General features: G+C 51.1%; 1 protein-coding gene across 1 annotated transcript in view; it reads right to left on the reverse strand.

The window, feature by feature from the left end:
• Nucleotides 1–683: 683 nt before the first annotated feature.
• Nucleotides 684–22,151, reverse strand: part of REXO1 (RNA exonuclease 1 homolog) — a 54,726-nt gene continuing 33,258 nt past the window's right edge. Inside the window, exons 7-16 of the mRNA XM_074528434.1 lie at nt 19,873–19,996; nt 18,704–18,817; nt 15,979–16,116; nt 13,505–13,618; nt 11,907–11,980; nt 7,783–7,893; nt 7,317–7,432; nt 7,030–7,168; nt 3,860–3,980; nt 684–2,933 (exon numbers count right to left, since the gene is read on the reverse strand). Of these exons, the coding sequence (XP_074384535.1) occupies nt 2,845–2,933; nt 3,860–3,980; nt 7,030–7,168; nt 7,317–7,432; nt 7,783–7,893; nt 11,907–11,980; nt 13,505–13,618; nt 15,979–16,116; nt 18,704–18,817; nt 19,873–19,996 (1,140 nt within the window). The 3' untranslated portion in view covers nt 684–2,844. The remainder of the gene's footprint in view (nt 2,934–3,859; nt 3,981–7,029; nt 7,169–7,316; nt 7,433–7,782; nt 7,894–11,906; nt 11,981–13,504; nt 13,619–15,978; nt 16,117–18,703; nt 18,818–19,872; nt 19,997–22,151) is intronic.

Consider the following 22,151-nt stretch of genomic DNA (forward strand, 5'->3'; position numbering starts at 1 on the left):
CTGCCAGGGATCCAGGGGCAGCCCCAGCTGCTCTGGGAAATCCATTCCAGGCATGGATTCCACAATTCCTGATTCCCAATCTCCCACCCAGCCCTGCCCTGTGGCAGTGGGAGCCATTCCCTGTGTCCTGTCCCTGCAGGCCTTGTCCCCAGTCCCTCTGCAGCTCTCCTGGAGCCCCTTCAGGCCCCAAAAGGGGCTCTGAGGTGTCCCTGGAGCCTTCTCCTGTCCAGGTGAGCAGGCCCAGCAGTGCCAGGCTGGCTCAGAGCAGAGGGGCTCCAGCCCTGGCAGCATCTCCGTGGCTCCTCTGGCCTGGCTGCAGCAGCCCCACGTCCTCCTGCTGCTGCTGCCCAGGGCTGGGGCAGCTCTGCAGGTGGGGTCTGAGCTGAGCCCAGGGGCAGAATCCCCCCCTGCCCTGCTGCCCACGCTGGGGCTCAGCCCAGCACAGGGGGGGTTTCTGGGGCAGCCTGAGCCTCTCACCCACCAACAGCCCAAGTCCCTCAGGGCTGCTCTCCCTGAGCTCGTCCCCAGGCTGGGATTGCCCTGACCCTCCTGCAGGACCTTGGACATGTTGAGCCCACTTCTCCAGCCTGGGAATCCTGTCCAGCCCCTCCCAGCTCCAGGATGCCTCCAGCCCCCCCCTCCACAACCCACCAGCAGGCAGAGCAGTCCCAGACTCAGGGATGTGCATCTAGTCAACACTCTTTTATTAAAAACAATTACAAAAAGTTACAGGTTACAATCGTTCTGTACAACCCAACCAAACCTCTGGTGCCTGGGGGGGTGATGGCAGCCCTGGGCCAGGACTGGCTCTGAGCTCATCCATGGTGGGGCTGGATGTGGTTCCACCCTCCCAGGGACATCCCTGGACACAGACACCCCCTCACCCCCACCCCAAGAGCCTCAGTTTAGGCTGACCATGGGGAAAGGCTGGAGGATGGAGCCAAAGCTGCAGAGCAGGACACAGCACAGTGTGCCCACAGCTGTGGGAGGCTGGGAAGGAGCAGGAGCTGCCTGTGAGGAACAGGCAAGAGGCAAGAGCCAGCTCTGCTCCAGGGACATTCCATCCCTGCAGCCAGGGGTGAAGATAAACTGGGGATAAACGTGGCAAAGAGGGAGAAACAGAACAAACCTTCCCTCCCCAGCTGGGAGGCACTGAACTGTCTGTCCACAGCCTGGGCAGGGGCAGCACTGTCCCTGCAGGCACTGGGACACAGCGACAGCCCAAGGGCTCCCAAGGCAGGGAAGGAGCAGAGCTGGATGTGGAGCACTGGGGGAGCTGCACCCCCAAAACCTGGGGTGAGGAATTGGCTGCCAGAGGGAACAAGGATGGGCTCAGCAGCACCAGGAGTCTGTAGAGCCCCACTGCTCCTGGATCTCCTGCAGAGCCTGGCAGAGGAATCACCTCCCTGCCTCCGAGGGCAGCAGTGGGATGGGAGAGTCCAGCAGGGCCAGAGAGGGGCTGCAGCAGGGACATCCCTGTCCTGAACCTCTGCCCACAGCTGGGCCAGCTCAGCAGGACCTGCAGGGGACACAGAGCTGTCCCCAAACCCTGAGCCCAGCAGGGGCACAAAGCAGTGAGCAGGACCTGGCTCTGACAGAAACCAGAGCGCAGCAGCTCCTGTGCCCCCCTGTCCCCAGACTGGCACAGCCAGGGACACAGCAGCCACCAAGGGACACAGGGACACAACTCCAGGGCTGCCAGGGGGACTCAGGGTCCCTGCTCAGGGGTGAAGGTGCTCTCTGAGCCCAGCTGAGGGACCATGGGCTCCATGGGGATTGGTCCCCTCAGCTCTGCTGTCCCCAGAGGGAGCCACCAGTGCCACCACCCACCCCAGTGACAGTGACACCCAGCAGTGCTCCAGTCCAGGTGCCACACACACAGCTGGTCCCTCACTCTTGCACAACTCCCAACATGTGAATGAGGTGGAATGAAGGAATTTTGAAGAAAGAGGTGAAATTTTCCCCTATTGCTTTTGCCTGGGCCAAGCCCCTGCAGCAGGGCCAGCCTGGGGGGGAGTCCTGCACTCTGCTGAGGCCACCCTTAGGTGCAACCCCCAAAAACCTTGTTCCCTGAGCACAAGCTCACTGGGGCCCTGCTGGCAGCTGAGGGTGAGGGAAGGACCCCTGTCCCACCCTGCAGTGATGGGGTGCAGCCTCTCCCTGCCTCTGGAGCTGTTTGTCCCTGTCCTGCCTCGTGGCTCCCTGAGGGCTGGGCAGGGGGGACACTGGTGGGTTCCCCCTTTGCACTGCCTGCAGAACCAGGTGCCAATTCCCAGATGCCACCTCATTGCTGTCCCTCAGAGCCAGCCCCTCTCCTGCAGCTCCACTGTGGGACTGCACCAGGATCCCTTCCCAAGTGCTTGATCCTCAGCTCTTGCTTCCCACACCAGCTCCACAATCCCTTCACAGCTTCCTGCCCAACCTTCTTCCATCTCCCCCCTCTCCAAACACTTCTTTGGAGTACAGAGGCAATTTAAGTTATATTTGGGAGAAAAAAAAAAGTAAACAATCTACCTTTAACTGAACCAGAAAGATCCTTCTGCACATCTCCAACCTACCTCTAACAAGCTTCTCCTAGGAACCAACAAGTTCTGGTTGTGCTACTCCAAACCACCTTGCCAGGCCCAACAGGCAGAGCTTGGACCACAGAGAATCCCTCAGGTGGAGCCTGAGGATCTGAGAGCCACCAGCTGGGCAGGGGACTGCAGGTGTGAGTGCAGGAGTCCTGCAGGGGTGGTGGGGAGCAGGAACATGCTGCTGGCATGGGGGACAGAGTGGCTGTGGGCATTTATTGCACTGCTTCTTCCCAGAGGTGCAGGAGAACGGCAGAGACACCACACGAGGTCATCGCTTCACCTTGGCATCCTCTTTGATCTTCCACACCATCAGCTCCATGCAGGCTCTGGCATCCTCACTGGAGTCGTGTCCTTCCACTGGGGACACAAACACAGTGCCACTGAGCCCTCTGCCTGCCCAGCCCAGCCCAGGGAGCTCCTCCCTGGCCCTGCAGCCACAGCCACACCTGGGAGCCCCCTGAGCACAGCTGGGATTGAAAGGATTCCACCCAATCCCAGAATGGTTTGTGGTTTATGGTTTGTTCAAGCCCCTCCAGTGCCACCCCTGCCATGGCAGGGACACCTCCCACTGTCCCAGGTCACTCCCAGCCCTGCCCAGCCTGGCCTTGGGCACTGCCAGGGATCCAGGGGCAGCCCCAGCTGCTCTGGGAAATTCATTCCAGGGATGGATTCCACAATTCCTGATTCCCAATCTCCCATCCAGCCCTGCCCTGTGGCAGTGGGAGCCATTCCCTGTGTCCTGTCCCTCCATCCCTTGTCCCCAGTCCCTCTTCTGAAGCCCCTTCAGGCCCAGCAAGGAGCTTTAAGGAGTCCCCAAAGCCTTCTCTTCTCCAGGCTGAACACTCCTATCATTAAACATGTATTTTTTTTCCACCAAACCCACATTTTTGCTGGGTTTGAGCCTGACACCATCAGCTATGGAACAGCTGGGAGCTTCCCCAGCAGTGTTTAGAATGACAGGAGGGAAAAGGCCCCACTTCCAACAGGAGGGTCCATCCCAGCTGAGCAGAGAGAGAAGGGAGGGCAGGACCTGATCTTGGTAGAACCACCCTCAGCCTTCCCACATCCCTTCCTTGGTCCCACTCTGCACAGGGAGGGAAGGAAGGAGAGCTCTGCCCTCGGAACAGGGGTCACACAAATGAGCTGTGGCTGAGGCTTCTTACACAAGCACATTCCAGCTACCACACACATGCAGGGCAGAAAACACAGTGTCAGGAGGGCTGGGGAGAGCAGAGGAAGGCAGGGCTGAGGAGAGCACAGCCAGGAGGTCCCTCAGGTCTCACCATTGTCCTGGATGATGCGTTTGAGGTAGTCGGCCATCAGCGTGCGCAGCGCCCGCTTGTAGGGCAGCCCCAGGCGGTGGGGGAACACGATGGCTGTGTCCACCACAGTGCCATGGATCAGCTGGGAAGGAGCACAGCAACAGGGTTAGTCCCCATTCCCACAGGGACAGGCCCTCCTGGGGATCAGGAACCTCCTGGTCAGCTCTGGGCTCTGTGCAGCTTCCAGCCCAACCAGTCTGGCAGGAGGCTCTGGCTGGATGTGGGCACCCATGCAGGGTGTGGGCACACAGCATTCCCACTGTGCCAGCCCCACAGCCCTGGAACCTCACACTCTGGAGGTTTCCTGAGTCTCAGCAGAGACTGGGGCTGATCCAGCAGGACAGGCCAATCCTAAACCCCCCAGCCTGGAGAAGCTGGATTAGCTCTGGAGTATTTCTCAATTAAAAACTACACTGACTGCACAACAGCTCCTGTGGGAGCTGCAGCAACCTTTCAGCTGCTTCTCAGTCTGGTGAGGGGCACCCTGCCCATTGGAACTGGGTTATCTTTGTGGTGCCTTCCAACCCAACCATTCTGGGGTTCTGAGACGGGGCCAGAAGTGGGCAGGATGTGCACACATGACAAAGCAGGATGTACATCCCAATGCTGCCTGGCCTTCAGGGTGCAAACCAACCCCAAATCCTCCCATCCACAGCAGTGACTCAACAGGAAGTTTTTAACCAGCACCAGCTCAGCAAGTGTGGAATGGGACAAGGAAATTTTATCACTGAATCATATCAGAGTGTTTTGAGTTGGGACTTTTTAAAGGGCTTCTACTCCATCCAGTGCCATGGCAGGGACACCTCCCACTGTCCCAGGCTGCTCCCAGCCCTGCCCAGCCTGGCCTTGGGCACTGCCAGGGATCCAGGGGCAGCCCCAGCTGCTCTGGGAAATCCATTCCAGGCATGGATTCCACAATTCCTGATTCCCAGTCTCCCACCCAGCCCTGCCCTGTGGCAGTGGGAGCCATTCCCTGTGTCCTGTCCCTGCAGGCCTTGTCCCCAGTCCCTCTGCAGCTCTCCTGGAGCCCCTGCAGGCCCCAAAAGGGGCTCTGAGGTGTCCCTGGAGCCTTCTCCTGTCCAGGTGAGCAGGCCCAGCAGTGCCAGGCTGGCTCAGAGCAGAGGGGCTCCAGCCCTCTAATCCATCAGCTCAGCTCTGAATTGTCACCAAGCTGGGGGAACTGGGGATGCTGACCAGGTCAAAGTGCTCCCTGCCCTGCACCAAAGGGGCTCAGGACAGCCAAAAGGCCCCACCTGATAAAGTCCATAACCACAGGGCAGGCTGGCTTTGCCTTTTTTAACACTGATTTCTTCCTCTCAGGCCAAGACAAGACGAATTCTCTGCTGTCATGAGCTGCATTCAGTGGGTGAGGGCAATCCCCCATCCTGAGCACAGCAGTGAAGGGCAGGGCCTAAGAGATAAACCTGTGTCCTGTCCTAACTGGAGTTATCCCAACAGGACCCCGATTTTCCCTCTCCTCTCTGCCCCCAGGCACCAGCTCACGCTGCAGGACAAGCCAGAACTCCATCAGGAACAGCTCCACAACTGCACTTTAACAGGAACAACCTGCTCCTCTCCTCAGAATACAAAACTGCCAATGTTATGGATAATCTCCCCTGGCCTGCACTCAGCCCTGGCACCCTCCCAGACACACTGGTAATTACTTATGTAGATCAGGAAGAGTGAGGAAACAGGATAATAAAGCCTTAAATAAAACTTGAAATGCCATCAGCACTTGGAAGTTGCCACAGCCATTAGTGAGATATGGCTTTAGTGCCACAGCCCTGGGCCATTCTGCTGTGACACCCCACACTGCTCTGGGCTCCTCCTCTTGGCAGCAGCCGTGGTGCTGAGAGAAAATCAAGCCTCTAAGAGGCCAAGGCAGTCATCTCGAGCTGATCTAGCTGGAAATAATGTCTTTCTGATGATGATGAAGCCTCTCCAAGGCTGGGATAAAGGGTGCCACGGAGAGGTAAAGTGTTTTACAGGCATGAAAAGCTCCTGCTTCCAAGCCAGCCCAGCCCTGGGAGCTGGCAGCCACAGAGGCTTCAGCAGGAGAGCTGTGGGACAAAGAATGGCTGAGGGAATTCTGGCATGTGAGCACAAAGACTTGGCTCCTGTCCTGGTGACCCAGGACAAACCCCTCAGTGCAGGGCACAGTCCCTGGCAGGGCCCTGGGCACACCAGGCTGGTGAGGGCCAGGCAGGAAACAGGACAGGTAAAAGGTCAAAATAATTTCACCAAAATAACACCACAATTCCTAGAAAAGCTGGCACAGAAGAGAGAACAGATCAGGCAGAGGTGAGAGGCAAATGGTTTGGGATCAGTCACAGAATCATGGAATGGTTTGGGTTGGGAGAGACCTTAGGGACCATCTTGTTCCACCTTGCACCAGCCCAGGCTGCTCAGAGCCCTGTCCAGCTCTGGCACCCTGGGCAGCAGCAGCCACTGAGAGTTCAGGTGACACCAGGGGTGACAGACACGACCCCACTGCCTGCACTGCCAGCACAGCCAGCTCCACACAGGCTCAGAGACTGGACAGCCCATGGAACCTGGAATGTCCTCAGTGGGAAGGGACCCTCAGGGATCATTGATCCAGCCCTGTCCCTGCACAGCCACCCCAACACCCCCACCCTGAGCAGCCCTGGGAGCTCCTGCAGCTCTGGCAGCCTTGGCACCATTCCCTGGGCAGCCTGGGCAGTGCCCAGCAGCCTCGGGGGGCAGAACCTTGCCCTGAGCTCCATGCCAAGGCCTGGCACAGCTGCAGCCCTTGCTGGGCTCCTGTGTCTGGTCATGAGAGTGAAAAGATCAGCCCCTGCCCCTCCTCTTCCCCCATGAGGATGCTGAAGACCACAGTGAGCCTCCCCTCAGTCTCCTCTAGGCTGAACAAACCAAGTACCCTCAGCTGCTCCTCATGAGGCCCCTCAGACCCCTCCCCATCCTCACAGCTCCTCTGGACACTCTCTAATGTCTGCATGGCTTTTTTATATTGTGGTGCCCAAAACTGCACACAGGACCTGAGGTGAGACCACCCCCCCAATCCTTGGAAATAACCATTCCTAAATTCCACCTTACACCCCCCCAGGGTGGGAAAGCAGCCCAGGGAGATGTGAAGGCAGAGCCCAAGTTACCTTTAGTGCAAATAAGTCGCTTTCCAAGCTGTGCCCTATCAGAATGGTGTCTGCACTGAACATGTTCAGGAGGACGGCTTGGACATCCCGCAGGGTGATGCTCGTGTTCTCCAGGTCCTCTTCTGTCACACCTGAGAACCTGCACAGCAACAGCACAGAACAGGAGGGGTTCCTTCACTTGAAGACACACCTCAAAGCCCCTCAGCCCTTAGGGACTGGTGGTCAGTGGAGTTTACACAAGTTCCTGAGAGGGCACAAAGCTCTGTGCCAAGGCAGACCATCCTCACCTGGTGTTGTAATCCACCACCTTGGAGTCTGGCTTGACAAAGGTGTCATACACCACCTTCAGCTCTGAGTTGATCACAGTCACTCTTGTCAGCTCCAGTCCTTGCTTAGTGTAGCACTGCAAGAACAGGGCAGATGTGATGAGAGGCACAGGCCAGAACAGTGGGGGTTCAGTGGAGCCCCTCACCCAAGGGCTGCAGCTCCCAAAATGTCCAAAATGCCCCAAAAAAATTTCAAAAACATCTGGTGCAGCAAGGCCAGGCAGCAGCACTGCCCAGCGTGGGCCAGTCAGAGCCTGCCAGGGCTGCACAGCCCTCAAGCCAAACACAGCAATCAATAAGAGCTCATTTGCACCTCCAGCACCAATATTCAGAACAGAGAGAATCAGGTCAGCAAACAGCTTCCCTCCAGCCACTTGTGTCACACCTCAGGCAGCCCCAAAAAGCTTTGCTTTGGCTTTGGACCCACCATTTCACAGTCTAAGGCATAGATCCCAGGGTAGCCATCAGTTGTGGGCAGCTTCTCAAAAGTCTTGACAAAACCATCCAGGCTCTCCTTGCGCCCATCGTGCACGTGTTGCTGAGGGGAAAAGACAGACAGCTGGTGAGCAGAGGAACAAGAAACCAAAGAGCCCACTCCAACAAACCTCCACTTCAACCAAAGTGGGGTTTTAATGATTTCTTAATGAGGAATAAGTTTTGAGAGGTTCACAGCCACAGCAAACACACCATGGGCAGCCCTGATTCCAGTGGCACGTCAGGGCTGGTGGCATCGTACTGACAGCACACGGAGGAGCAGGATATGTCTGGGGAGAGGGAGCTTTCAGTGTGGAAGAGAATTAGTCAGGAAGGGTCACGCTGAGGCCTGGCTCTGCTGGAACTCCAGCTCCTGGCTCCTGTGGCCAAGACAAGGCCAGGTGCAGGATCCTAAGCCCAGACTCTCTTGGGTTTTTGGTTGGTAATTGCTGCCCTGAGATGTGCAGGATGTCTCTGCTTCAGCCCACACGACTGAAGAACGAGTCTGGACTCTTCACTTTTCTGTCTTGAGGTTGTTTATTAATTCTTATCTATAAAATTTTCTTTCTGTCCAACCCGGATCTGCTCAGCAGGGCAGCCACAGGCACTCTGTGTTGTCTTTTTATACTACAAACTACATATTTACACCTAATTCCCAATACCTATCACCTATGTTAGACAGTGCACTTCTACTCTAAACCAATCCCAAAGTGCCAACATCACTGCAGAAAATGGAGATAGAGGAGAAGAAGAAGAAAGGCTGGACACGCCCAAGTTCCTCCATCTTTTCCCCATCACCCCCATACCCAAAATCCTAAAATCTACATTTTCAGCCTGTGATCATTTTGTTATTACACCATTCAAACCTGTGTGACTTTCAGGTCTTCATACAAAGCTGGCAGCTTGCTCCAGGGGTCACAATCAAATCCCCAGGTGCTCTGGGCTGTGCCAGGGTCTCTGAGTCCCCTGATGGGGTCCCAGCAACTCTGGACACCCGGAGGGATGCACTGAGCTCTGACAAGACTCCAGAGCAATGTGTGCACCCACACCCAGCCAGCCACACCCACAGCAGCTCCAGCCCACCACACTTGAGGCAATAATGGGCATTTCCAAGCACTCTGCATTGTTCCCAGCTCCAGGGTCAACAAGATCCAGCAGGAAAACTCAGCGAGTGATTTCACAAGTGGTTTTAGCCAGTGCATGACTGAGCTGCTGTTGCAACACAGGTACTCCCACACTCCTCCACAGCTCAGATCCCACTGGTTACCCTGAAACCCTCCTGGCAAGCAGGGGATCTGAGCTGGAGGAAGTTTAAAGGGGAAGCAGGAACAGGTAACAGAGGGCAAGGCAGAGCTGGGACTGCCCTTTTGCCTGCTGACACGGTTTTGGTAAAACCAAGCTGCACCACACCCAGAGGTGATGCTCTCCCTCCCTTATTCCCCAGTGGGGTTTTTTGTTGTGCTGAAGCTTTGTCTGTCCCTAAATCTCCATGTATCTGTGTACAACCACAGCAACCTGGGCACAGCCTCCTTTGCCATGCCCAAAACCAAGGAATCACTGAATCCTTAAGGCTGGAAAGGACTCCCAGGGTCATCGAGCCAACCCAGCAGCCCCACCATGGTCACCACTAAACCATGTCCCCAAGTCCACACCCACGAGCTTCCTGAGCACTCCCAGGGATGGTGACTCCATCAGTGCCCCTTCCAATGCTTTACAAACCTTTCAGTGAGGAAATTTTCCCAATTTCCAACCTAAACTCCCCTGGCCCAGCCTGAGGCCGTTCCCTCTCCTCCTGTCCCTGTTCCCTGGGCTGTCCCCTCCTGTCAGGAGCTGTGCAGAGCCACAAGGGCCCCCTGAGCCTCCTTTGCTCCAGGCTGAGCCCCTTCCCAGCTCCCTCAGCCTCTCCTGGAGCTCCAGACCCTTCCCCAGCTCTGTTCCCATCTCTGGACAAGCTCCAGCCCCTCAATGTCATTCCTGTCATGAGGAGCCCAAACTGACCCCAGGATCTGAGGTGGGGCCTCAGCAGTGCCCAGCACAGGGCAGAGCTTCCCAAAGGTCTCATCCTACAAAGAATGAAACTGTTCTGGTTTGTCCCAGGATTAAAGGCTGGAGAGAGGAGGAACTGAGGCCCTTGTAAAGCTGCCATGTGTGGGCAGAGAGGAAACCAAAGCAGGATTTGCATATTTTCCTGCACAGATCACTGCTGCAGGTACAGCCTGAGCACAGGAACTGCATCACTTGAAGTTAATGAGGCAGCTGGGCCAACACTGAGGCCAATCTCTCCCAGATTCCACAGGCAGCACTGCTCAAAGGCCTCATGGATCACTGCTGCCAGAGGCTGCACTTGTCCTCTCTGCACCCATGGCATGGAACTGCTCTGCTGAGGCATTGGGAGAGCAGCTCAGCAGCCTGGAGACACCAAACACTTCTCCCTGGCAGCTTCAGCCCTTCCCTCCCTGTGTGACACAACACAGCTGGGCAGCGAAGTGAAAAAAACCCCATTAGGTAATTCTGTTGTCATGAAAATGCCCAATTCTTCCTGGCTGGGAGGAGGGCAGGGAAGTTGCTCCTGTTTTTGAGGAAGCACAAAGAGCAGCCTCTGCAGGCTCCCTGGAGCAGCACAGCTCCCTCCTGCCACCTCCTGCCTCCCTGCCTAACTGCAGCAAACCCAGCTGCAGTGCCAAATTCTGGGTTTTCCCACCACTGCCGGGCAAAACAATTTAAGTTGCACTTGATTTATCCCCTTAAGGGAAGCCACTGTTCTGCTAAAGGCTTAAACAAGGATTTCCCAGCCCTGTGCTTGAACACACAAGTTTTCTAACCAGCTTACTGCTCCAATTACTGAGAATGCTCTCATTACAAATATTTTCTGTTTTCAAAGCATTTCATCAAAACTGAAGGATTCTGTGCTCCCCAGTACCCCAATATCCAAAACTTTCACTGCATGCTCTGATGCTGAGCAGGCTGTGGATTCAATCTTGAATCTACCAAAAGGTGCTGTGAAAACTGGGAGCTTATAAAAAGGAGGGAGAGAGACTTTTTAATACTGGTATGGAAGGACAGGAGACAGGGAATGGCTCCCACTGCCACAGGGCAGGGCTGGGTGGGAGATTGGGAATCAGGAATTGTTCCCTGGCAGGGTGGGCAGGCCCTGGCACAGGGTGCCCAGAGAAGCTGATTTTTAAAAAAATCCTAAATTTATGTGGAAAAGAACAAAAAGTAATAACCTGATGCCATTCAATCCAACTGTGCAGGGCAGGCTTTTATGGTGTAAACAAATAAATTTGTAACAAACCTTGAATTTTACCCAGAATCACCTTCTACCTCTAGCTTTTTGTTCTCCCCTTGTGTGGCAGCTGCCAAATGTCAAAATGCCACTAAAACAATGACAAGAAACATGCCCAGAGACCTGGGAGAAAAGCACAGGACAGACTGGGGATGTGGGGTGGCACACCAACTCTCCTGCTGCTTAAGGGAAAGAAAAAAGCACCTGTGCAAAGGTACCCAGACCCTCTGCTCCATCAAACTCCACACCTGAGAAGGTCCTTAATTCCTTTTTCTAGTGCTGGGCTCCCTCCAAAGAAGTTTTGTGATATTTTGGAGTTACAACATGCTCCTTGGGAAGGTTCCTCCCCTCATTACAACCAAGAAAACTTGTCAGAAAAAATCTGTCCACCAGGATAAAGTTACCTTAGCATGGGAATCTGGAAAGGAAAAGATGGGAAAAAGGGTTTGGCACTGTTGCCAAGGCCCTGAGACTGCTCTTTAAAACGAAATCCTTTATTTCTCATTTCTTCTGTGATTCACTGAAGAACATGAGCTTTCCTATGTCCCTCAAGTAGACAAGCTGGGCAGCTCAGGATAAATGAACCCAGCTCACTCCAGACAGCTGAGTGTCAAATACTGGATTTTCCTACCACTGCAGAGCAAAAAAAATAAATTAAGTTGCACTTCTTTTATCCCCTTAAGGGAAGCCACTGTTCTGCTAAAGGCTTAAGCAAGGATTTCCCAGCCACTGCCACTGTGAGCAGGGCACAAATGTCACAGAGAATAAAGAGGTGTTGTTCCATCACTTACTTTAGCAACCTGGCAGCCTGGTGACCCCACAGCTCCAGAGCAGCAGCTGTAGTGAGTTTCCCACCCACCTGGCACTGAAAGAGAAAGAGAGGAAGGGTCAAGGAGAAAATTCTTGTTAACAAGAGCCCTGAACTTCAGCTTTCACTGCAGATCCCCTGGATAAGCATGACAAAAATGTGTCAAACACAGGGGGAAAATAACTGTGGATTCACAGGCAGCAATCTAAAGAGTTTAAGTCTCTGGTACTCAGCCAGACAAACTCCAGAAGCCACTCAATGATGGAAAACCAGAGCAGAGCCCAAACTAGGTTAGTGCCTTGCTGCAAATGAATTCAGCCCAGATCAGTGAACTCTCCTGGGAGTGACACACCTCTAGTGCTCCCAGCCAGCCTGTTAAAGGGCTGATTCTTTCCCAAAAGCACAGGAAGGTTTTTTTTTTCCTTTACAAAAAGAATGAAACCCCCCTGCTGCAGCCCCAGTGTCACATTCTGAGGACAGCCAAGCCCAGCAGCTCTTGGGGAGGTCATTGCAGTGACAGGCACAGAAGTGCCACCACCTGGGAGTATGACAAGCCCCAAAATCAAGCTCAGAGCTGAGGAAGAGCCTGTGCTTGGGGCTGGAGCACAGGCAGCAGGGCCAACCTGTGGTTACTGATTATTGCAGTGTTGTTGTGGCTCCCAGGACAAGGTGAGAATTGACTCCAAGTTCTTAGAAGGCTGATATATTAATTATATTATATTATATTATATTATATTATATTATATTATATTATATTATATTATATTATATTATATTATATTATACTATATTATATTATATCATACTATATTATGTTATATTATTATATTAAAAATATACTAAAATTATATTAAAATTATATGAAATATATATTATATTAAAATAATACTATATTAAATGGCATTATTATAAAATTACATTATATTACATTAATATTATATTACATTATAATATTATATATTATATTATATATATATTATATTATATATATTATATTATATTATATCATATCATACTAAATTATTATATGATAAATTATGTTATACTAGATTATATTATATTATTATATTAAAAATATACTAAAATTATATTAAAATATATTATATGAAATATATATTATATTAAAATAATATTATATTAAATGGCATTATTATAAAATTATATTATATTACATTAATATTACATTATATTATATTATATTATATTATATTATATTATATTATATTATATTATTTATATTATTTATATTATTTATATTATTTATATTATTTATATTATTTATATTATATTATTTATATTATATTATTTGTATTATATATTATATTGATATACTAAAACTACACTAAAGAAAGAGAAAGGAGACATCAGAAGGCTGGCAAAGAATGATAATTGAAACCTTGTGACAGACTCAGAGAGCCCGACACAGCTGGCTGTGATTGGCCATTAATTAAAACCAATTCACATGCTGGGTAAACAATTCTCCAAATCACATTCCAGAGGAGCAAAACATGGAGAAGCTGAGGCTTGCCAGGAGAAGCAATGGTGGCAAAGGGATTTTTGGCAGATCTGGCAGGGCTGTACCTCTCTGCTTGCGCAGCCGCCCCCAGTGGTGCACGCACTCCTCCCGGCGGACGCAGCTCCCCGAGGCCGACACCATGTACTCGGTGCCACAGCGGCAGCAGATCCTGCACGAGGCTTGGGGACAGCAGACAAACAAACAAACAAACAGCCAGGTCACTGCAAGCAGCCCTTCCTACCCCTCACCTGGCCAAAGCAGAGGAAATCACTATTACAGCGACCTTAGACGGTCACTGTGGTGAGAGAAGGACGAGAATCTTGTTTCTTGATCAGAAGGCTGATTTATTGATATAAGATATATAATACATTATAACTATACTAAAAGGAAGAAAAAGAGAGGTTGCAGAGAGCAGCTATGCTAAGAATAGAATAGAAAGAATGAATAACAAAGTTCTTTGCCCAGGGAATCTGTCCCTGAGCTGCTCCTGTGATTGGCCTTTAATGGTACACAAGGAAGATGAGCCAATCACAGGGACACCTGCTACATTTCACAACAGCTGATAACAATTGTTTACATTCTTCTTCTGGGGCCCTTTGCTTCCCAGAAGAAGGAGAAATCCCAAAGAAAGGATTTCTATGAAGAAATGTCTGCGACAAATCACTATCACTCGGCCCCAAACGCTGTTAAATGATGTTTTCTGGTATAAACTATTCCAAATATTGTTGTAAACTTCTATGAAAGCACAGAAATCCCTCTGAAATCTGCCCCCCAGAGGCAAACACAAAGACTCTCCAGTGGCTTTGGTTCACATAAGCTGCCCCCAGTTCCAGCAAGGTTTGCTGCATTGTTTCTCCATGCACAGCAAATTACGTTGGAGTCTAACACAGTTATTTTAAGAACAGGATAAATAAGTCATTCTTTGGACACCAAAGCTAATGAAACCTGGTTTCCAGGGGATCTGTGCCTTGTCACTTCCAAATGACATTTTAGCTCTTCTAGGGCACAGCTTTTCTGTCAGGATTTTCCAGCAGGAGCACTTGGGGCAAAGCCTGGCAGTCTGCAACAGCTCCCTCCTACCACCTCTGCTTTTACTGCCCAAAATCTGGGGAAGGGAGATGCAAAAAAACACTGGGAAGCAGCTATCATTCTTCTCATCTCCATGCAATTCCATGATTCCACCAAAACTGCATTTTTGTGTGAGCATTAAAGCTGTTAGGACATTCCCAGCACTGCCCAACTGGTCACAGTGGCACCAACAGCTTTAGTTAAACAAGGAGAAATTCAAAGATCCCACAGCATCTGCAGGAAACTACAGGAACAAAACCAGGAACATGGGCTCAGGTTCATATAAAGGAGCTGGCTGGTTCCTGGGAAAAAAGGGCTCTCACAAATACAGCACTTGACAGTGTTAATGCAAGAGAGCTTTTGCCCAGGTTGCTTCAGCAACCACAGGACAAATGTAGGCACAAGGTGTTAACATGGATGAGCACTTAACACACTTTAGTGAGGTCTCTCCACACACATGCTCAGGGGAGCGTGGCACATCACCTCAACAGAAATCACCAGGCTGGATTTTATCCTGCTGCAGCACAGCCTGCTTTAGGCTGAGGAGCAGAAATCTTGAGTTCAGGCCATGAGTTCAGAAAATTCAGAAGCAGACCCCATCCTGTGGGTTGACCCAACCTGTGGGTTCAAGGCTAGGTTGGATGAGGATTGGAGCAACCCAGTCTGGTGGAAGGTGTTCCAAGGGGTGGAATGAGATGGGCTTTAAGTCCCTTCCAATCCAAACTATTTTGTGATTTTATGATCACTGCACAAAGGGCTCTGGGGAACTGTTTGGCCCAGCAGTGCCATGAGAACAAATAGAAAACTCTGCAATCCAGAGCAGCAGAGCAGGACGCACTGCAAAGCCAGCCTGTCCCTGTGTCAGTCCTTATCCCACCAGAACAGCAGCTCACACAGACTGAGAGAGAAAAAAATCCTTCCCCTGGGAGAGGGGAGGGTCACCAAGTGCAGAACAGGAGCCTCTTTCCAACTGGTGAATTGCTGTTCTTTGGCAGCACAGAATCCTGGAATGGCTGAGGGTGGAAAAGACCTTTAAGATCAAATCCAACCATCAGCACCACCACCATGGCCACCACTAAACCATGTCCCCTGTGCCACATCCACACATTTTTTCAACATTCACAGGGTGATGACTCCACCACTGCCCTGGGCAGCCTGTTCAATGCTTCACAACCTTTTCCACAGAGAAATTTTCCCTTATATCCAATCTAAACCTCCCCTGGTGCGACTTGAAGCTGTTTCTTTTCATCCTGACACTTGTTACCTGGAAATTAGAAATTAGAAACCTCCCTCAGCCTCACAGACTATAAACTCTGGGTCAAAAATAGCAGTGTCAGGATGTGAAAGCTGAAGAAAGAAACTCTCCATGCAGCAGAGCTCTGCAGCCACACTCCCCATCCCAGCAGCACCAAGGGGCAGCTCCTGCTGTGTCCAGCAAACCCTGCAGAAGGAAAGAGGCAGCAGAACTTACAGTCAGTGACTTTCTTCTCCTCTGCAGTGTAGAGCACAGCCCGTCCAGCCTTCTCAGGGTGAGGCATTGGGTACCCATTCTCCTTGAGCTGCTCCTCAGTCATCAGGTACTCCTTGAGGCGCCGGTACAGGGCAGCTCCTGCACACAAACAGCTCAGCTCTCAGCACCAAAGCACTGCCTGTGTTTCTGCCTTTAACAAGTCTCCTATCTTCATAAATTGAACTTTCCCCACTATTCTGAACTTGTCTCAGCTCAGGATGGACAGGGAAATATGTGTTGGGTGATCATTTTTAAAATCTGGCCATTATTGTACAAGCTGATTTTTAAACTCTTTGAACAAGGAGCATTAAGACTGGAAAGCACAGCTGGAAGAGAATTCCTCCAAAAGGCCCATCTTCAGCCTTGCTGTTAGTGATAGAGCCAACCCAATTTGGGTTGAAGGGACCTTGGAGATCATCCCAGCCCTGCCATGGCAGGGACACCTCCCACTGTCCCAGGCTGCTCCCAGCCCTGCCCAGCCTGGCCTTGGCACTGCCAGGGATCCAGGGGCAGCCCCAGCTGCTCTGGGCACCCTGTGCCAGGGCCTGCCCACCCTCACAGCCATGAATTCCTGCCCAATATCCCATCCAGCCATTATCCCAATATCTTATCTATCCATTCCCCATCAAGCCATTCCCCCTTGTCCCGTCACTAAATGTGAGATTTCTCCCATTTCAGTGTTTAAATGCAAATGTATCTGATAATTGGTAACACAGCCCTCAAATACCCCTCCCAAAGGCCACCCACAGCTCCCTAAAAACTTCATTATCCAAAGTTTCTTCCTGCTACTGATCTCAGGCTGCTTGTTTCATTTCACTGAATAATTATAACTTCTTGCACTCTGCTCAATATCTCCTTTGGCTGCTGCATTAAACCCTTCCAATATTCCTGGGTGCCCTTTGATGTTGCTTAGCTGAGCTATATTGGCCCTTTTAAGCTTTCTCAATGTCAATTCCTTCTGCTCCATGGCCTCCCTGGCTCTCCTCTGATCTCCTCCACAATTTGCCTACATCTCTTGGCAACCAAAATACCCATAACTGATTTGAGCCCACATGAAAAATGCTCGTGGCACAACCCTTTGGCTACGATACGACCTTACTGTGACATTGGTGAGAATGAAACTGAGCCCTGCAGAGATGGAGGTTTTTAAGTTTGCCTTTTAATCTGACAGGCACATTGTAAAGAACTGCTTCAGGGCAAGAAAGTTGAAGTAAAATAATGCCCAAAGCACAAGAGGCAGCTCTGAATGGTTATTGATGCTCCATCAAAGCCAGCCAGGCTGCAGCAGTGACCTCAGAGCCCCAGTGAGGATGGGAGGAGGGCACTGGTCAGTGGTGTCACCATTTCTCCCCAAGGGACTCTGCAGCTCTGTGATGCAGCCAGAGAACAGAGAAATCCCAGCAGTTCAGGTCATAAAATCCTGAATGGGAAGGGACCCACAGGGATCACTGATCCAGCCCCTGTCCCTGCACAGCCACCCCAAACCCCACCCTGAGCACCCTGGGAGTGCTGGTCTGGGTTGGGAGAGACCTTAGGGACCATCTTGTTCCACCTTGCACCAGCCCAGGCTGCTCAGAGCCCTGTCCAGCTCTGGCACCCTGGGCAGCAGCAGCCACTGAGAGTTCAGGTGACACCAGGGGTGACAGACACGACCCCACTGCCTGCACTGCCAGCACAGCCAGCTCCACACAGGCTCAGAGACCGGACAGCCCATGGAACCTGGAATGTCCTCAGTGGGAAGGGACCCTCAGGGATCATTGATCCAGCCCTGTCCCTGCCCAGCCACCCCAACAGCCCCACCCTGAGCACCCCCGGGAGCTCCTGCAGCTCTGGCAGCCTTGGCACCATTCCCTGGGCAGCCTGGGCAGTGCCCAGCAGCCTCGGGGGGCAGAACCTTGCCCTGAGCTCCATGCCAAGGCCTGGCACAGCTGCAGCCCTTGCTGGGCTCCTGTCCCTGTGCCAGAGCAGAGCTCAGCCCCTGCCCCTGTGCCTGCCCTGGGGAGGAGCTGCAGCCCCCGAGGAGCCTCCCCTCAGTCTCCTGGGCTGCAGCTGAACCAGCCAAGTGCCCTCAGCTGCTCCTCAGCCCTTCCCCAGCTCCGTGTCCCTCCTCTGGGCACTCTCCAACAGCTCTGGGTCCTTCTGATCCCGTGGTGCCCAAAGTGCCCCCAGCACTGGAGCTGAGGCTGCCCCAGGGCAGAGCAGAGTGGGACAATCCCTCCCTGGGCCTGGTGCCCCCAGCACAGGGTGGCCCTTGGGGCTGCCAGGACCCAGCAGGGACTCAGATCCAACTTGCACTGACCAGGACCCCCAGGCCCTTTCTGCAGTGCTCTGAGATGAGCCAGATCTGCTGTGATGCCTGGAACAGTTGCTGTGCACATCCCAAGGGATGCTCCTGCTTTACAAGAGCTCAGCTTGGGCACCTTGGTCTGGTTCTCTGGGTGTCTGCTGATTTCCAGGACATCTGGGTCCTGTTTGGCTTTGGGATTTGCTGCTGAATTTCTTTTTTCCTCAGCCCCTTCCCCAGCTCTGTGTCCCTCCTTTGGGCACTCTCCAACAGCTTTGGATCCTTCTGGCAGTGTGGTGCCCAAAGTGCCCCCACAACCTGAGGTGAATGCACCAGCCTGATCCTGATCCTGCCCCCCAGTCAGTGTCACAGCTCAGCCCCCTCAGCAGGAGCAGCTCTGACCTGTCAGATCCTCGGCTCTCAGGCTCCCTGAGCGGTTCAGGGTGAAGCTGGTCTTGGCAGCAAGCTTCCCTCCCAGCACAGCCTCGTGGGACACCACCTTCTTGTTGCTTGTCTCTGCAAGGAGAGGGAACAGCACAGGGGGACACAGATCAGGTGACTTCAGTCCCAGTTTGGGACACTACACATGGGCAAAAGGACAGTTCTGTTTATTCTCTTTAACTCCTGTTTTGCTCCAGAAATGGGTTCTCTGTGCCACAGGCTGGCCCAGCATTTCCATCCCAGCACCACAGAGATTATTCTGTTCACACTGTCAGCCCACAGCAATTTTAAGGGCAGCAAAGACACTTTTCCAGGTCGGCTAGAAACTCGTAGCTCTCCCTGCTCACTCTGCACAGCAAGCCCTCTGACTGAGCAGAACAGAGGAGCCAGCACAGAAATAACCTGACCCTTCATGGGCTGTGTGAGGGCATCACCCACCCTCAGGAAGCAGCTTTGATTCTGGGGCCCTGCAGACCAACCTCCCACACAGGATCCTTCAGCTTCTTTCAGAAAGGAGCTTCAGAGCTCTAGAATATGCTCAACACATCAGACAATGGCAGAGAGGGGCTTTTTACTAATCATTAACTGGCAGCCCTCTCCTAAAGGCCAGCCTCCAAGTTCAGCTGCTCTGCCTAATGGCCAGGAACGTAATGAAGACAGAGGGGAGAAAAGGGAAGAGACCAAAGGAAAAAAAAATTCACAAGAACAGCACAAATTGATTGTTTAATGTACCCTCTCGAGAGCCAATAATGAAATGTCTTAACCCTCTTCGTTTCTCTCTTGAAGCTTAATGTGTGTAACAGATTTCTGTGGTGATGGACGAGTCTATCACTTTGAAGGCATCATGTGAAAGTTACTCCATTAGCAAGGCTTTTCATTTGAAAGAACTTGTGCTAAAAAAAACCCACCCATGTGGCATTATCTCCATTTAGGCTGAGAAAGCCAACAAAGCATTGCAGGACCTGCCTCTTGAAGGCCCATTAAAGCTTGCCAGGCTATAAAAAGCTTAAACTGGAGCTGTTTGCCTTTCAGCATAATGCTGCTGAGAAATGGGTTCTGGCCTTTTGAAACCAGTTTCTCTGTGTGGTTTGTAATCCCAGCAGGGCTCCAGCTGCAGGGTTGGTACCTACTGTTGGTGCTGGCTGGGGAGTTGGGCACGAGGCTGCGGAGCTTCTTCAGGGTGTTCACAGCCACGTTCAGGTAGATGTTGCGGCTGGTGCTGCGCTCGTAGGCCACCTTCTCCTCTGCCAGGGCCTGGGAACAGCACAAATCATCACCACACACTCCCTTCACTGCTCACAGAACCCCAGAATGGTTGGGGATGGGAGGTGATGAGGTCTCTGGTGTCCAGATGACCCCAAGGTGTTAGAAAGTCTCTTTTTCCCAACCCCGGGATAGAAGAAGGCAGCAGAATTCCTTGGCTCTGGTTCTCAAGGTTGTTTATTGTGACCATGGTCACAGGGGCTCTTGGATGAGGGAAGAGATGGGAATGTGGACTCCATGTTCAGAAGGCTTGATTTATTATTTTATTATATATATTACATTATATATATATATTATATACATTACATATATATTACATTATATATATACAATATATATTACATATATATACATATATATGTAATATATATATATATACATTATATATATTACATATATATTACATTATAACTATACTAAAGAGAAATAGAAAGGAAGGGTTTCCTCAGAAGCTAGCTAAGCTAAACTAAGCTAAGAATGGGATGGGATGGGATGGGATGGGATGGGATGGGATGGGATGGGATGGGATGGGATGGGATGGGATGGGATGGGATGGGATGGGATGGGATGGGATGGGATGGGATGGGATGGGATGGGATGGGATGGGATGGGATGGGATGGGATGGGATGGGATGGGATAGGATAGAATAGAATAGAATAGAATAGAATAGAATAGAATAGAATAGAATAGAATAGAATAGAATAGAATAGAATAGAATAGAATAGAATAGAATAGAATAGAATAGAATAGAATAGAATAGAATAGAATAGAATGATAACAAAGCCAGCTCTCTCAGACTCTGCCAGACATAGCTCAGTCCTTGATTGGCCATTAATTATAAACATCCAAGATGGCCCAATCAAAAATCCACCTGTTGCATTCCACAGCAGCAGATAACCATTGTTTACATTCTTGTTCTGGGGCATCAGCTTCCCAGAAGGGAAAATCCTAAAGAAAGGATTTTTAGTGAAAAAGATGTCTGCAACAGTTTATTTGTTCTTATCTAACACATTGTCTGTCTGACCTGCTGAGGTCTGTCTGGCAGGTCAGGTTGGGGCACACTCACTGCCCTCAGGGCAGTGTTATCTTTTTATACTAAAAACTTTGTGTACTTTATTTACAATAATTTTCCAGTACCTGTCACCTATGCTAGACAGTCTGTCTCTACTCTAAACCAGTCCAGAAGTGCCACCATCACAGCAGAAGATGGAGGACAAGAAGAAGAAGGAGAAAGACAGAACACACCCAGATTCCTCCATCCTGCCTCTTGAACCCATATTCTAAATCCCCAAAATTCTACTTTTTCACCCTGTGGTAAATTCACTATCATTCTATTCAAACCCTTGTGGCTTGTAACTCTTCACACAAAGTTGGGAATTGTTTCCATGGGCTAAAATCAAAGGCACAGGTGTTTGTGACTCAGTGCCAAGGTCTCTGAGCCCCCTGCCAGTGTCTCAAGTCCACCAGAGATCAAGGTCCGGGGTTCTGACAGGGAAGAACCTCAAAAATCACTTTTTTCCACCTTCCACTACCCCAGGTTGTTCCAAGCCCCATCTGACCTAGCCTTGAACAGGGATGGGGCAGCCACATTTCCATGGCTTCTGGAGAAAAGAAATGTTTGGCTCTTAGATACAGACTCCAAGTAGTGATACCTCAGGTTTGAGCTTTTCTATTTTTCACATTCTGTGCTTATTTAGTGGGTGGGTCTGGGTTCATATTATGGGATGGTGAGCTCTGTGCACAGAGCAGGGAGACAAAACAATTCCTGCTCTAGCTGGGGACCAAGGACAAATGATCCAAATCTCAGCCCAAGAGCACAAACACCGTGGGCTGGAGAGAGAAAAACAAGCAGGATGGGACTGCCTGGGCTGGAGCTGGAATGGGACAATGAACTCCAATATGCAAATGGAGCAGAACTTAAAAAATTGAGACCCTGTGACCAGGTGTTCATTTTGTGCCCATTTTGGTTCATCTTGGGTGTAGTCCTGGCTGGGCTCTTGTGCTGCCCAAGGTGGATCCATTGAGGCTTTTAACAAATCCCTGCTTCATTCTTTAGCTCTGTCTGGTCTCAGTTCTAGCTCAGCCTTCACAAGTCATCAGTAGGACCACAAAAAAAAATTACCTGACAAGGAATTGAGTTATAAA

This window comes from Zonotrichia albicollis, chromosome 29 (genome assembly GCF_047830755.1).
Source record: "Zonotrichia albicollis isolate bZonAlb1 chromosome 29, bZonAlb1.hap1, whole genome shotgun sequence".
NCBI lineage: Eukaryota > Metazoa > Chordata > Aves > Passeriformes > Passerellidae > Zonotrichia > Zonotrichia albicollis.